The sequence below is a fragment of the Muntiacus reevesi genome, chromosome 3 (assembly GCF_963930625.1).
Source record: "Muntiacus reevesi chromosome 3, mMunRee1.1, whole genome shotgun sequence".
NCBI lineage: Eukaryota > Metazoa > Chordata > Mammalia > Artiodactyla > Cervidae > Muntiacus > Muntiacus reevesi.
In genome coordinates this window covers 172,901,444-172,914,874 of record NC_089251.1, presented here as the reverse complement: position 1 = coordinate 172,914,874, position 13,431 = coordinate 172,901,444, and the positions used below count along the sequence as shown (strand labels likewise).

General features: G+C 38.3%; 1 protein-coding gene and 1 non-coding gene across 3 annotated transcripts in view; both read right to left on the bottom strand.

Moving 5' to 3' along the window:
• PPIL4 (peptidylprolyl isomerase like 4) overlaps nt 1–13,431 on the bottom strand; it is a 52,055-nt gene that overhangs the window by 10,882 nt on the left and 27,742 nt on the right. For both annotated transcript variants that reach the window (XM_065931165.1, XM_065931166.1), the window contains exons 8-11: nt 13,142–13,266; nt 11,637–11,703; nt 10,057–10,168; nt 3,439–3,535 (exon numbers count right to left, since the gene is read on the bottom strand). In XM_065931165.1, coding sequence (XP_065787237.1) covers nt 3,439–3,535; nt 10,057–10,168; nt 11,637–11,703; nt 13,142–13,266 — 401 coding nt within the window. The remainder of the gene's footprint in view (nt 1–3,438; nt 3,536–10,056; nt 10,169–11,636; nt 11,704–13,141; nt 13,267–13,431) is intronic.
• Nucleotides 8,234–8,369, bottom strand: LOC136165808 (small nucleolar RNA SNORA67). Its single transcript, XR_010662778.1, has one exon. It is a non-coding gene; the product is annotated as a small nucleolar RNA SNORA67 (small nucleolar RNA).

Here is a 13,431-nt window from a genome sequence, read left to right as displayed (position 1 = left end):
TTGCCTATGATTTCACCTCAGTGTCTGCTCTGCACATGCTGCTCTGTTCAAAGTGCGGCAGAGCTCCTGAGTATTTCTAGTTGCTACTCAACAGGGTATAAAATCCATTTAGTGGGTTACTGAAAGCCAGCATTTAAAAATAACACAGACTAGAAAACAGAGTACATGGAATCTAATAAAAATATTATTTTACAAACTTGTCTTTCAATTCTGCGTGTATGTGTATGATTATACTTGGACTGTCCAAGGGGAAGATGTAAACTGTATTCCTTAAATAATAGACCAGAGTTAAAGAAAACAGTACCCCACCTCAGCCCTCATCTCCCCATATTCATTGTAGCTTTAATGTCACTACTTACAGTATCATTTGAGGATCCTCTGACCCCTCACCTCTACTATGAGTCCCATATCCCATGAGAAACGCTGGGCTGGAAGAAGCACAAGCTGGAATCAAGACTGCCGGGAGAAATATCAATAACCTCAGATATGCAGATGACACCACCCTTGTGGCAGAAAGTGAAGAAGAACTAAAGAGCCTCTTGATGAAAGTGAAAAAGGAGAGTGAAAAACTTGGCTTAAAGCTCAACATTCAGAAAACTAAGATCATGGCATCTGGTCCCATCACTTCATGGCAAATAGATGTGGAAACAGCAGCTGACTATTTTTCTGGGCTCCAAAATCACTGCAGATGGTGACTACAGCCATGAAATTAAAAGATGCTTACTCCTTGGAAGGAAAGCTATGACCAACCTAGACAGCATATTAAAAAGTAGAGACATTACTTTGTCAACAAGTACTTCCTCCTAGTCAAGGCTACGGTTTTTCCAGCGTCATGTAGGGATGTGAGAGTTGGGCTACAAAGAAAGCTGATCGCTGAAGAATTGATGCTTTTGAACTGTGGTGTTGGAGAAGACTCTTGAGAGTCCCCTGGACTGCAAGAAGATTCAATAAATCCATCTAAAGGAGATCAGTCCTGGGTATTCACTGGAAGGACTGATGTTCAAGCTGAAACTCCAGTATTTTGGCCACCTGACATGAAGAACTGACTCATTGGAAAAGACCCTGATGCTGGGAAAGATTGAGGGCAGGAGGAGAAGGGGATGACAGAGGATGAGATGGTTGGATGGCATCACTAACTCAATGGACATGAGCTTGGGTAAACTCCAGGAGTTGGTGATGGACAGGGAGGCCTGGCGTGCTGCGATTCATGGGATCGCAGAGTCAGACATGACCGAGCAACTGAACTGAACTGAACTATTCCACAGATGCACTTCTTTGCAACATTCTATACATATTTAATTAATGGTGACTATTTAATGTCTGTTCTTCCCCCAACTCCAAAATACAACACAAGGTCCATGTGGGCAGGGGCCATGTTTCATAGCTAAATTTCTCTGGGCATGTAACAGCCAAGTAAGTATTGGCTAATTACTAAGACACTCATTGTATCTCTTCCTTCCTAGCTCATCCACTATCTTCTACTCACTACTACCATCAAGACTTAGAAGATGTCAAATCTCTCCAAAACCCTATTTCGTGATCCCCCTGACCTCTTCTCCAATTACTTACCAAGGTCTAGTCTAGCAAAGTTAAACTTCCATCTTCTACCTCTATTTTTGAATCTTATTAATAGTTTTATAGCAATTTCTCTCTCATGATCTATAAAGTACTTCTCATGTCTTTCTGACTTATCAGTACTTAGATAATCCTCAGAATCCCCCCTGTTCACCACAGTAATAAAGTAATATATGTGAAAACATATATGAAAACATATGTCCTGTCCCTCTATTAATGTACCTAAAACAATAAATGTCTTGCTAAAACAAAACCTATCAATTACCAAAAACATAAAGATCATTCCACTAGGTCAGATTCATGAATTCCTTTCTCTTGTTCAATATTCTGTATCTGAACACGTGGTTTGCACCAGGACATGCCTGTCTTCTGTATCAACTTCAAAGGGTTAAAGCAACACTGTTCAATACTAGCTACAGGCAGTGGCTTAAATTTAGATTAATGAAAATCAAGCTATAAAACCCTGTTCCTCATTCCACTTCAGACGCTCACGAACCACATGTGGTTAGTAGCCACACTGGACAGGGGAGGTACAGCACGCTTCCATCACTGCAGGAAGTCTTATTAGGCAGCACTGGGCTAGGGACTGCTTCTCAAATATGCCGAGTTTCTTTCTTAACTCATAGTAATCTATCACCTTGAATGTAAAACACTCTTATACCAGGTAGCCTTCCTTTTCAGCAGAAGATGCTCTTTCTACTTTATACTCCATGGTGACTTTCTTTTCATTTGTCCTACACACACCCCTCTTCCAGCTGCAGTTTCTAGTGATTTGCCTCAATTTAATTTCAAAGATTTGGTGAATAAACCTCAAGTGTATCTATCCATACCTTTTACGATACTAAGATTTCAATCAAACGCCCTCTAATGTTCATCTTCTCAGACCAACCTTAGTTTAGTGTTTGGTTTAGAGTCTGAATATGAAAGCTTCCCTCGTGTTGATTATGTCAGTACACTCCAGACATTATCCAGCTCTAACACCTTACAATGCTTTGTGCACTGCAGACAGCTAATACAATAAGAAACAAACACACAACAGGTCAACCTGATATTCATCTTTCCTTGATGAATTCTTTGGGAAAAAAATGTTTACACAGTATGGGGAACGAGTATCCCTAAAACACCAACAGAAACTAGGAAACAAAGAAACCATTCACCAGAAAGAACTGCAAAAGAAATAACCACGGGCGGAGTGATAGGTTTATAATGAGAGTATCAATGAACAAATTAAAATGACATCATATGAAAAGTATGTTGCATTGCTTCTTTCTTGTCTCAACCTAAAACTTGGACAAACTTATAAAGCATCAAGTCTTTGGATTTCTTTTTAATCCTATAGAAGTCAACTCTTGCACACAGTAGGAGTGCAATAAATATGTGTTGCTAGACTGACAGTGTATCCTGCAGAAAGAGGGAAAGGGAGCCTGGCACACTGCAGTCCATGGGGTCACAGAGAGCCGGACATGACTTAGTGACCTAACACCACTACCACAGAGGGTTTAGCTTAGCTATAATAAAAAAATTTCTGACTGTGAGACATTTAAAACATGACGATTATATATAGAAAATACAACTCTTACCTGCAGATCTTCTGAAAATAAGTGGTAACCTTAACTTAAGTGTAGGGAGGTAAAAGAATTAGTCTTAAAATTTCTCAACCCTAACTTTCTCCCCACAACAAAGAATATATTGAAAAAACAAAGTGTACATATATAAAATGGTGAAAAGAGATAAACTGACTTCGTCACAGAGCATCTGAATTCAGGTACCTTGTTTTCTATACTCTTTTCATAAGATATGACATGGTACTCTCCAGAGTAGAAGGTCAACACATACGGGCCAACTAGTTCTTGTGAAGGATACTCCTGTTTGGGCTTTACTTTATCTTTCAGAACCAAATTGGATGGTTTATCCTGTTCTTTTTCATACTCCTTGAAATCACTCTTGGTGTATTTCCCACCTATTTAAAAAAGAAAAAGGAGCTTAGAAAAATCACCCAATTAAACAAGGATAACAATTGTAAGAGATATAATACATAAGAACTATTTTATAAGTGGCATATATATCGGGGTGGGGGCGGGGGAGGTGTCTTCCCTGGTGTTCAGACGGTAAAGTATCTGCCTGCAATGCAGGAGACCCGGGGTTTGACCCCTGGGCTGGGAATATTCTCCGGAGAAGGGAATGGCTTCCCACTCCAGTACTCTTGCCTAGAGAATCCCATGAACAGAGGAGCCTGGTGGGCTACAGTCGATGCGGTTGCAGAGAGTCGGACACAACTGAGCAACTAAGCAATATATCAGAGGAAATAAAGGCTGAGAAGAAAACAAAAGAACCATGGCAATTCATTCTTCACCATTATTTTAGCTGAACTCAGAAATCCATTTAGTTAGGCAGTGATATGCTGCCCCCTAATGATATATGTGAATATTACACCACCAAATTTTCAAATCCTAAATTACACAAAGGATACAACCACTGGAAAATAAGGCAGGGTTTAAGTAGAGCCGTTAAGTCTATGAGAACATTAGGCCCAAAGGAAATTGAGGGCTTAGGACTTGTACCTGGGATCCGAGAGGCTTATACGTTTTGAAGAAGTGAGAGTTTAAAGATCTCCGACGTGTCAAGAGAGACTGCTCAAAATCTCAACAGAGCACCAGGCAGATAGGGGATAGCAGGAAATGTACAGACTTCCACTAAAGAGATGTGAGAGGGAAGGGTTGAAGAGAGCACTAAAGATAAACTATCTCTGCTTTGAAATTCTTAAGAGCACCTCTACTGTTTCCAAGGGCCAAAAATGAAATCAACAATTCCTTCAGAAAAACAGGACTGTTAACTGGCCTACCGCAGCAGGGCATGAAAGGAGAGAGCATCCCATGGAGCCTCTCTACTCTCAAACCTAGTCTCCATCAGATGAGGATCCCGCTCCTGTCTGTTTCCTAGACCTGCTGCCTAACCTGCCTGACCCACCCCCTCAACTACTGTGAGGAAAGGTTTCCAGAGGGGAAGGCCTGCTACACAAGAGTCCAAGATTGCATGTGCAAATAAAGCCGACTTGAGGTACACCTATATACACCTTGACTGCCACCAGGGTACTTAAACAAAAGAGAAAAGTAAAAAGAGGGGTAAGCATTAAAGACAAGGTTAATCTATTTGGCAATTTCAGACACTCTGGAAACAAAAATAGCCAGTAGACAATGTTTCATATAAATGTGAAACCACATAAAGAGTTAAAATAGTGGTAACTCTAGCAAATAGGCATGGTTTCATCACTGAAAAGGTGTCTGCCATGTGCTTGCCATTAGAAGTCTCACCATGGATGAAGTATAGAAGGAGCAACAGATTAAAGTGAGAAGTTCTGGATTCAAATTCTGACTCCAGTGAGAAGTCGTAGGTAAGAAACTTCAATTTTCTGAAACGCTCTTCATTTAGGAACTGAAAATAATATTAACATTTCAGAGAGCTGTTGGAATCACCTCATAAGGCTATAAGGAAAAGTAATCAGCACCGTGAATGGTATAGAGGATGTGTGCTCAGTCGCTCAGTCATATCCAACTCTTTGCGACCCCATGGACTGTAGCCTGCCAGGCTCCTCTGTCCATGGGATTCTCCAGGCAAGAATACTGGAGTGGGTTGCCATTTTCTCCTCCAGGGGATCTTCCCGACGCAGGAATCAAACCCAAGTCTCCTGCAGCTCCTGCAACGGCAGGCATTTTCTTTACCATTAAGCCACCTGGGAAGCCCAGGGCATAGGATACCACTCAATTTTCTAAATGTGAAAACATAATACATAAAATTATCACAACATGAACTGAGATTAACAACAAATCACATGTTTATGACAGCACACATGAAACTGAAGCATGTCTCTTATGACATTTTACTATAAATAAGCTATACTGAAACTACTTAGGAAGGCAGTATTATTTCTAAAGCGGGTAGATGCGTTAGGAAGAAAAGAAAATTGAGAGAGAGAAAAAAAACTATTCAGATTCAGGAGTGGTTTAAATCTGGGTAAACCCGACCCTGGGTAAATCACTTCACAAGAAGTTGCCTCAAGTTCCCTCTCTGTAATGAGGAATTATAATAATATTTGTTTCATATGTATCCCAAATGACAAAATTAAATTAGCTTTCTAGGAAAAGAGCTCCACAGAAGAGCTACTTGGCAGTACCATGGGACCAGAACCATAATGCATTAGGTCATGGTTTGTCTATATTTCCTGAATATACTTGATTCTTTTGACCATAAAGCTACAATTATCATATGTGGGGAGGGAAAAAATGTTCCTAAGAACCATGAGAAACGGAGTGTTATATAGAAAAAGAAAATAATCCTAGAATTCCTAGTAAAATTTAGCATTACATGGTGAATAACTGCCAAAACACTGCATCAGTGATCAAAAACCCATATTATTTCAGTATACACAGATTCTACCTAAGTTTTATAAGCTACTACTAGGAGGAATTTATTTGACATATTTATGCATCTGTGGGGAATGTCAATATGTATGGGAATAGGACACAGTACACAGAACAAAAGATTAGAAACGTGACTGTGCTTTAATAGAACTGGTTCAGTAAATTATGATACAGAATTCAATCAAACAGGACACAGTCACTGAAAAGATAAACTGTTACTTCAGATACTGATACAACTATCTCTTAGATACATTGTTAAATGAAAAATGCAAAGTACAGAAACACTATGTATAGCCTGCAGTCATTTGCTTCCCTTTTCTAAAGGAGAAAACATACAGGTGTGTGTGTTTCTTTTTTAAAGGAGAAAATTTTATGTATATATATGTATATATGTATACATATATATACATACACACACAGACACATATATAATAATTATGTGGGAAAACATGAAATGAAATCCTAAACATCAAATAAGTGGCTCAGATGATAAAGAATCTGCCTGCAATTCGGGAGACCCAGATCAATCCCTGAGTCAGGAAAATCCCCTGGAGAAGGAAATGGCAACCCACTCCAGTATTCGTGCCTGGAGAATTCCATGGACAGAGGAGCCTGGTAGGCTATGGTCCACGGGGTGGCAAAGAGTCAGACAAGACTGAGTGACTAACAGTTATGCTTTCTTTTCTTACATATATATATATTAATATGTATAATTAGATATATTCAAAGAATATATGTGGAAGGTTACAAAAGAAACAGGTAGCTGTGGTTAGTCAGTTCCATTCAGCTCAGTTCAGTCGCTCAGTTGTGTCCGACTCTTTGCAACCCCATGAACTGCAGCACGCCAGGCCTCCCTGTCCATCACCAACTCCTGGAATTTGCCCAAACTCATGTCCATCGAGTCGGTGATGCCATCCAGCCATCTCATCCTCTGTTGTCCCCTTCTCCTCCTGCCCTCAATTCTTCTCAGCATCAGGGTCTTTTCCAGTGAGTCAACTCTTCGCATGAAGTGGCCAAAGGATTGGAGTTTCAGCTTCAGCATCAGTCCTTCAAATGAACACCCAGGACCGAACTCTTTAGGATGGACTGGTTGGATCTCCTTGCAGTCCAAGGGAATCTCAACAGTCTTCTCCAACACCACAGTTCAAAAGCATCAATTCTTCAGTGCTCAGCTTTCTTCACAGTCCAACTCTCACATCCATACATGACCACTGGAAAAACCATAGTCTTGACTAGACGGACCTTTGTTGGCAAAGGAATGTCTCTGCTTTTTAATATGCTATCTAAGTCGGTCATGACTTTCCTTTCAAGGAGTAAGCGTCTTTTAATTTCATGGCTGCAATCACCATCTGCAGTGATGTTGGAGCCCCAAAAAATAAAGTCTGACACTGTTTCCACTGTTCCCCCATCTATTTCCCATGAAGTGATGGGACCAGATGCCATGTTCTTAGTTTTCTGAATGTTGAGGTTTAAGCCAACTCTTTCACTCTCCTCTTTCACTTTCATCAAGAGGCTTTTCAGTTCCTCTTCACTTTCTGCCATAAGGGTGGTGTCATCTGCATATCTGAGGTTATTGATATTTCTCCCGGCAATCTTGATTCCAGCTTGTGCTTCCTACAGCCCAGCGTTTCTCATGATGTACTCTGCATATAAGTTAAATAAGCAGGGTGACAATATAAAGCCTTGACATACTCCTTTTCCTATTTGGAACCAGTCTCTTGTTCCATGTCCAGTTCTAACTGTTGCGTCCTGACCTGCATACAGGTTTCTTTCTTTTTTTTTTTTTTGCCTCAAAAAGTGACATTTATTCAAAGAGTCAAAGAAAAAAAAAAGAAAAAAATGACAAGATGTCCATCCCTTGGCTCCCTTCCCTCCCCCCTCCTGCTGCTCCTCATCCCCCTCCAAGGTTTTGTCCCTGGCTGGTGCTAGGTAGCACAACAGCCCCCCTCAGATGAGGTCAGTAACATTGAGGGGCATTTCCTCAACGGAGGTGTTGTAGAAGGTCTCGATGTCTCGAAGAGTCCTCTTGTCTTCTTCTGTCACCATGTTAATAGCCACACCCTTACGGCCGAAACGTCCGCCACGACCGATTCTGTGGATATAGTTTTCCCTACTGGTGGGGAGGTCATAGTTGATGACTAAGGAAACTTGCTGTACATCAATGCCTCTGGCCTATGTAAAGAAAGAAGGCAGTTTCAGTGTGCGAATGAGAAAGCACAAGCCTATCCAGGATTAAGCATACATGTAGGCAGCCAAAGGCAGGCAAAGGAAATGAACACCCCCTTTCCTCAGACACCTGAGGCGTGCCAGATTTTATTCCAAGTTGCTTCTTTCCTGAAGTGCATACAGGTTTCTTAAGAGGCAGGTCATGTGGTCTGGTATTCGCATCTCTTTCAGAATTTTTCACAGTTTATTGGGATCCACACAGGCGAAGGCTTTGGCATAGTCAATAAAGTAGAAATAGACGTTTTTCTAGAACTCTCTTGCTTTTTCGATGATCCAGCAGATGCTGGCAATTTGATCTCTGGTTCCTCTGCCTTTTCTAAAACCAGCTTGAGCATCTGGAAGTTCCTGGTTCACATATTGCTGAAGCCTGGCTTGGAGAATTTTGAGTGTTACTTTACTAGCGTGTGAGATGAGTGCAATTGTGCGGTAGTTTGAGCATTCTTTGGGATTGCCTTTCTTTGGGATTGGAATGAAAACTGACCTTCTCCAGTCCTGTGGCCACTGATGAGTTTTCCAAATTTGCTGGCATATTGAGCGCAGCACTTTCACAGCATCATCTTACAGGATTTGAAATAGCTCAACTGGAATTCCATCACCTCCACTAGCTTTGTTCATAGTGATGCTTCCTAAGGCCCACTTGACTTTACATTCCAGGATGTCTGGCTTTAGGTGAGTGCTCAAACCATCTTGATTATCTGGGTCATGAAGATCTTTTTTGTACACTTCTTCTGTGTATTCTTGTCACCTCTTCTTAGTATTTTCTGCTTCTGTTAGGTCCACACCATTTCTGTCCTTTCTTGAGCCCATCTTTGCATGAAATGTTCCCTTGTTATCTCTAATTTTCTTGAAGAGATCTCTAGTCTTTCCCATTCTGTTGTTTTCCTCTATTTCTTCGCATTGATCACTGAGGAAGGCTTTATCTCTCCTAGCTATTCTTTGGAACTCTGCATTCAAATGGGAATATGTTTCCTTTTCTCCTTTGCTTTTCGCTTCTCTTCTTTTCACAGCTATTTGTAAGGCCTCCTCAGATAGCGGTTACCTCTGGTAAGGGAAACTGGGTGGATGAGAGGCAGGAGTGGAAGAGACTTTGTTCTAGCACCTTTTCATTGATCTTTTCAATTTTGCACCGTATGTGTGTGTTAGTCACTTAGCTGTGTCCGACTTTCTGTGACCCCATGGACTATAGCCCACCAGGCTCCTCTGTCCATGGGATTCTCCAGGCACGAATACTGGAGTGGATTGCCATTTCTTTCTTCAGGGGATCTTCCCAACCCACGGACCAAACCCAGGTTTCCTGCATTGCAGGCAGATTCTTTACCATCTGAGCTATATACATATAACAAGTAAAACAAATTTTAGAAGGAAGAATTAAGCGTTTGCATCATCGACTTCCCTGGCAGTACAGTGATTAAGACTCTGCTTCCACTGCAGAGGGCACAGGATTGATCCCTGGTCAGGGAACTAAGATCCTGCACACCGCACGGTGTGGCCAAAAGAAAGTTTTGCATCTAGAAGAGCCAAACCACCAAAGTCATAATAATTACTTTGGAAACATGTCATGTCTGCAATGGGTAATTATAAGTAATTTATAGTACAGTCAAATGTAGAAAATACATTCATCATTAGTTTAAAATACACACCCCCACACCCACACACACACCACACACACCCCCACACACCCACCCTACCCACCTTAGATGCTAGAAAGCAGCTACATAAAATCAAACAGCAGGAGTTACATCTCTGAACATTTCTAATTAATAGCACTGTCAAAGGAGACACACACGCACACAAGAATGCAAAGCTGAACAGAAACAAATGAAGATGAACAACATACCTTTTCCTTTCCATTTAACCTTTGCAACAGACTGGCTAAAGTCCACATGTATTCTTCTGTCATCTATAAGCACATTGTCCATTTTGAAGAATGCTTTCTCACAATCTTCTTCCTGAGAGTAATCATAAAAACTCAAGCATAAATCTTTATGGAAAAGATTTCTGCAGCTAGAATAAATACTGAAAATATAAAAAGTTCCTTGTTACTAAAACTAAAATTTGAATACTTATGTACTAAATGCTTTGCATCTATTACCTCAATTAACTCTGATAACAACCCTATGAGAAAAACATTCATAGCAAACTAAAGGTAGGCGAGATCTCCTTTCTGCTGACAGTGATGTACCTTGTAAATATTATTTCTGGTACACTTGACACAGTGTCTAGGTATAATCTGTTATGTGTCTGTGTTCCTCAACCCTCCAGTATACATTTTGAACCCCTAGGGCCTACTGCAGTGCCTATTGCCTGAAACACAGAAGGTATATGACAAATACTTCGGAACAATTATAATTCAGAATGAGCTACTATTGGACATACATCAGTCCAAAGTTACAAAAAGAAATAACACAGCCTAGCTAAATGGCCAAAAGTAGCAGGAACAGCACTAGACAAATCTAAGTTCAAATCCTAAGGGTAAGTAACAGCTTTTGTATTTATCAGATGAAGAAAAGTACAGAGAAGAACTAGAATACAAATATTTCTAGCCACTGTATAAGTCACATTTAAATTTGATGATTTTTTTAAAAGAATTACACTAAATATATGAGTATTTACAATGCTTTGAATCTGAACAATTATACAAATATGGGTGGTAATTAATACTTGTAACAAAGAGTGTTAACTGAGTTATTACCTATTTCTTTGAAAATAAAACAGCAGGACAGAAGGCTATGACATTACCTAGGTGCACGATTTTAAACAAGTCATGCTACCATTGTGTGTCCCAGTTTACTTATTTAGAAAAGGAGGATAGTACCTATCTCAGAGTTATGAGACCTAAATGTGAGCATAACACTTGCTTAAAGAAAATTACTTGAGTAATATAAGCTATCATTCCTATTATAGATCTAGAAAGTACCATCTAATCCAAACCTCAAATTTTATTTATAAGAAAAATAATGCCTAGAAAAAAGAATTATAAATAAACTGCCAAATATCAAAGAAATAGTTGGTCAGTGACAGAGTTCAAATTAGTATCTAGATCATAATAACACTCAAACTGGTTTTCTTTCTACTACTCAATTGTTATATCTACCTAAATAACACTGAAAACTTACTTATAGAATGTGAAGGACTTTACCTAAAACTTTAAAAAAGTTTTAGATACATTCACACAGGTTGGTCTTGAACCCAATGTAAGTAAAAGTACATATACTAACGTTAACAGATATTAACTTATTCTCTATTTGAATATAATTAAAGTTATTTTTCTTAGGTGCTAAAGAAAAGGCAAACTAATTTCCTAATCTTTCAGACTAGAAAAAGTTCTCTACATTTTCGCACTTTAGAACAAAAAAAGTGTTTCGCACCATAGAACAAAAAAAAATACAAATTTAAGATAGCTATACTATGACTTACTTTTTCAAATTCAATAAAAGCATAACACAGGGATTCTCCAGTCTTCCAATCCCGGATAACTTCACAACTTGAAAGTAAGTGTGGAAAAAGAAAGAAAGAAAGAGCATTCACTGTTACTTCTCAAAAGTAAAAAACAAAATAAGCCAATTATTAAAAGGCAAAGTTAAATTCACAGAGTTATATTCCTCCAAATATCTTCAATAATAATTATTTTTTAAAAATAACTGACCTGTCTAGTAACTAAGTTTTCTAGATTCTACTATAAATGCCCCATACAGGCCTATAATGCTAAATTCCTAAAACACGGAGAACAAAATAAAAACATTTAATTTTTCTTTAGCAAAGGGAAATTACTGCCAGAAATTCTTTTAAATCATAATTTATTTTTAGTCAAATACAAATGAATTATAGATTATCTAATGTCACTACAGAATAATGCACACATATTCATATATATATGCATGCTTATTAGTAAACTTATGATTGGGGTTTTTTTTAATATAAACAAGGCTCAAATTTAATCCCATAAGTACAGCTATTACATAGAACCAATCCATCTTAATAACCAAGTGAAATAGCCAGTAAGGTGGAATTTGACGAACTTGGTTTAACCCTTTTTGTTCATATATCTTAAGACTCATTTTAAAAACATGATATGAAACAAGAATATAAAACATTGCGAGAGGAAAAAAAAATTGTGAAAGGAAAAGCAATCACATTGCAGCACATGGTTCAGCTGTTGCAATATTTAAGTACACATTAAAATGTAAATATTGAACAAAGACTTAACCAAAGTTACGATACAACCAAAGGAGCAGGCAGGGAGAACAAATGAGTATATAACGTCCAATTTAAAAATAAGATGTAACAGCATAAGAATTTTTTTTATAAAGATGATATACTATCAGTGAGTGGAAGAATAAAGTCAGGAAGTCTTTTAAAGAAAAATTTTTCTTTCAATAGGAATAATAAAGAATGGCTTCACAGAAGAAAAAACATGAAATAAAAGGAAATTCTAAACATAATACTTTTAATCAATTATAAAATACTTCCCTTTCTCAAAGAAATACTAGCTTCAAAATTTTTGCATTAATAACACAGGCATAATTAACCAAAAGAAAAATTTTAGAAAATTTAGATTAAAATTAATTTTGGAAGAGGTTGCTGGAAATTCTAGGGAGAATTTAAATGAGACAGACATTTAAAATATTAAAGAAGGTTTTTGAAAATACTATAGAATTACACTTAAACTGTTTCATTCACTTCCTGTTTTACAGTTGAAATGTATGTGTTGTAAGAAAATCACTCAATTTATAACACACACACACACACACATATCTACACATAAGCATACACACGTGTTTTTCTTCCCTACTGTTCAACACACTCACCTGTAAAACTCACTAATATAAATTTCATCTATAGTTCAGAGATTCATCATAAATGTCATTAGAAAACCACCAATACCTAGTTTCTCTAAATCTTTCACTAATTCTAGAGACTACCTTCTTATTGGCCCAAATCTTGAGAATATTATCTCCAGATCTTCATCTGTGGTCACTGGATTCAATTTACAAACAAACAGCACATTTTCTGGAGGTTTAATATCTGCATCAGGTAGGTCTCCCACCTAAATGATAAACAAGAATATAAATTAACTCTTTTATTTAATTTCCAACATAAATACCATGAAGTTAGCTCCCATTGCTGATTCCCTAAAATATCTAAATTTACATTATTAACTGTGGGCTCTGGGAAAGAGATCTAAACAGATTTCAAAATTCAAAACTCCACT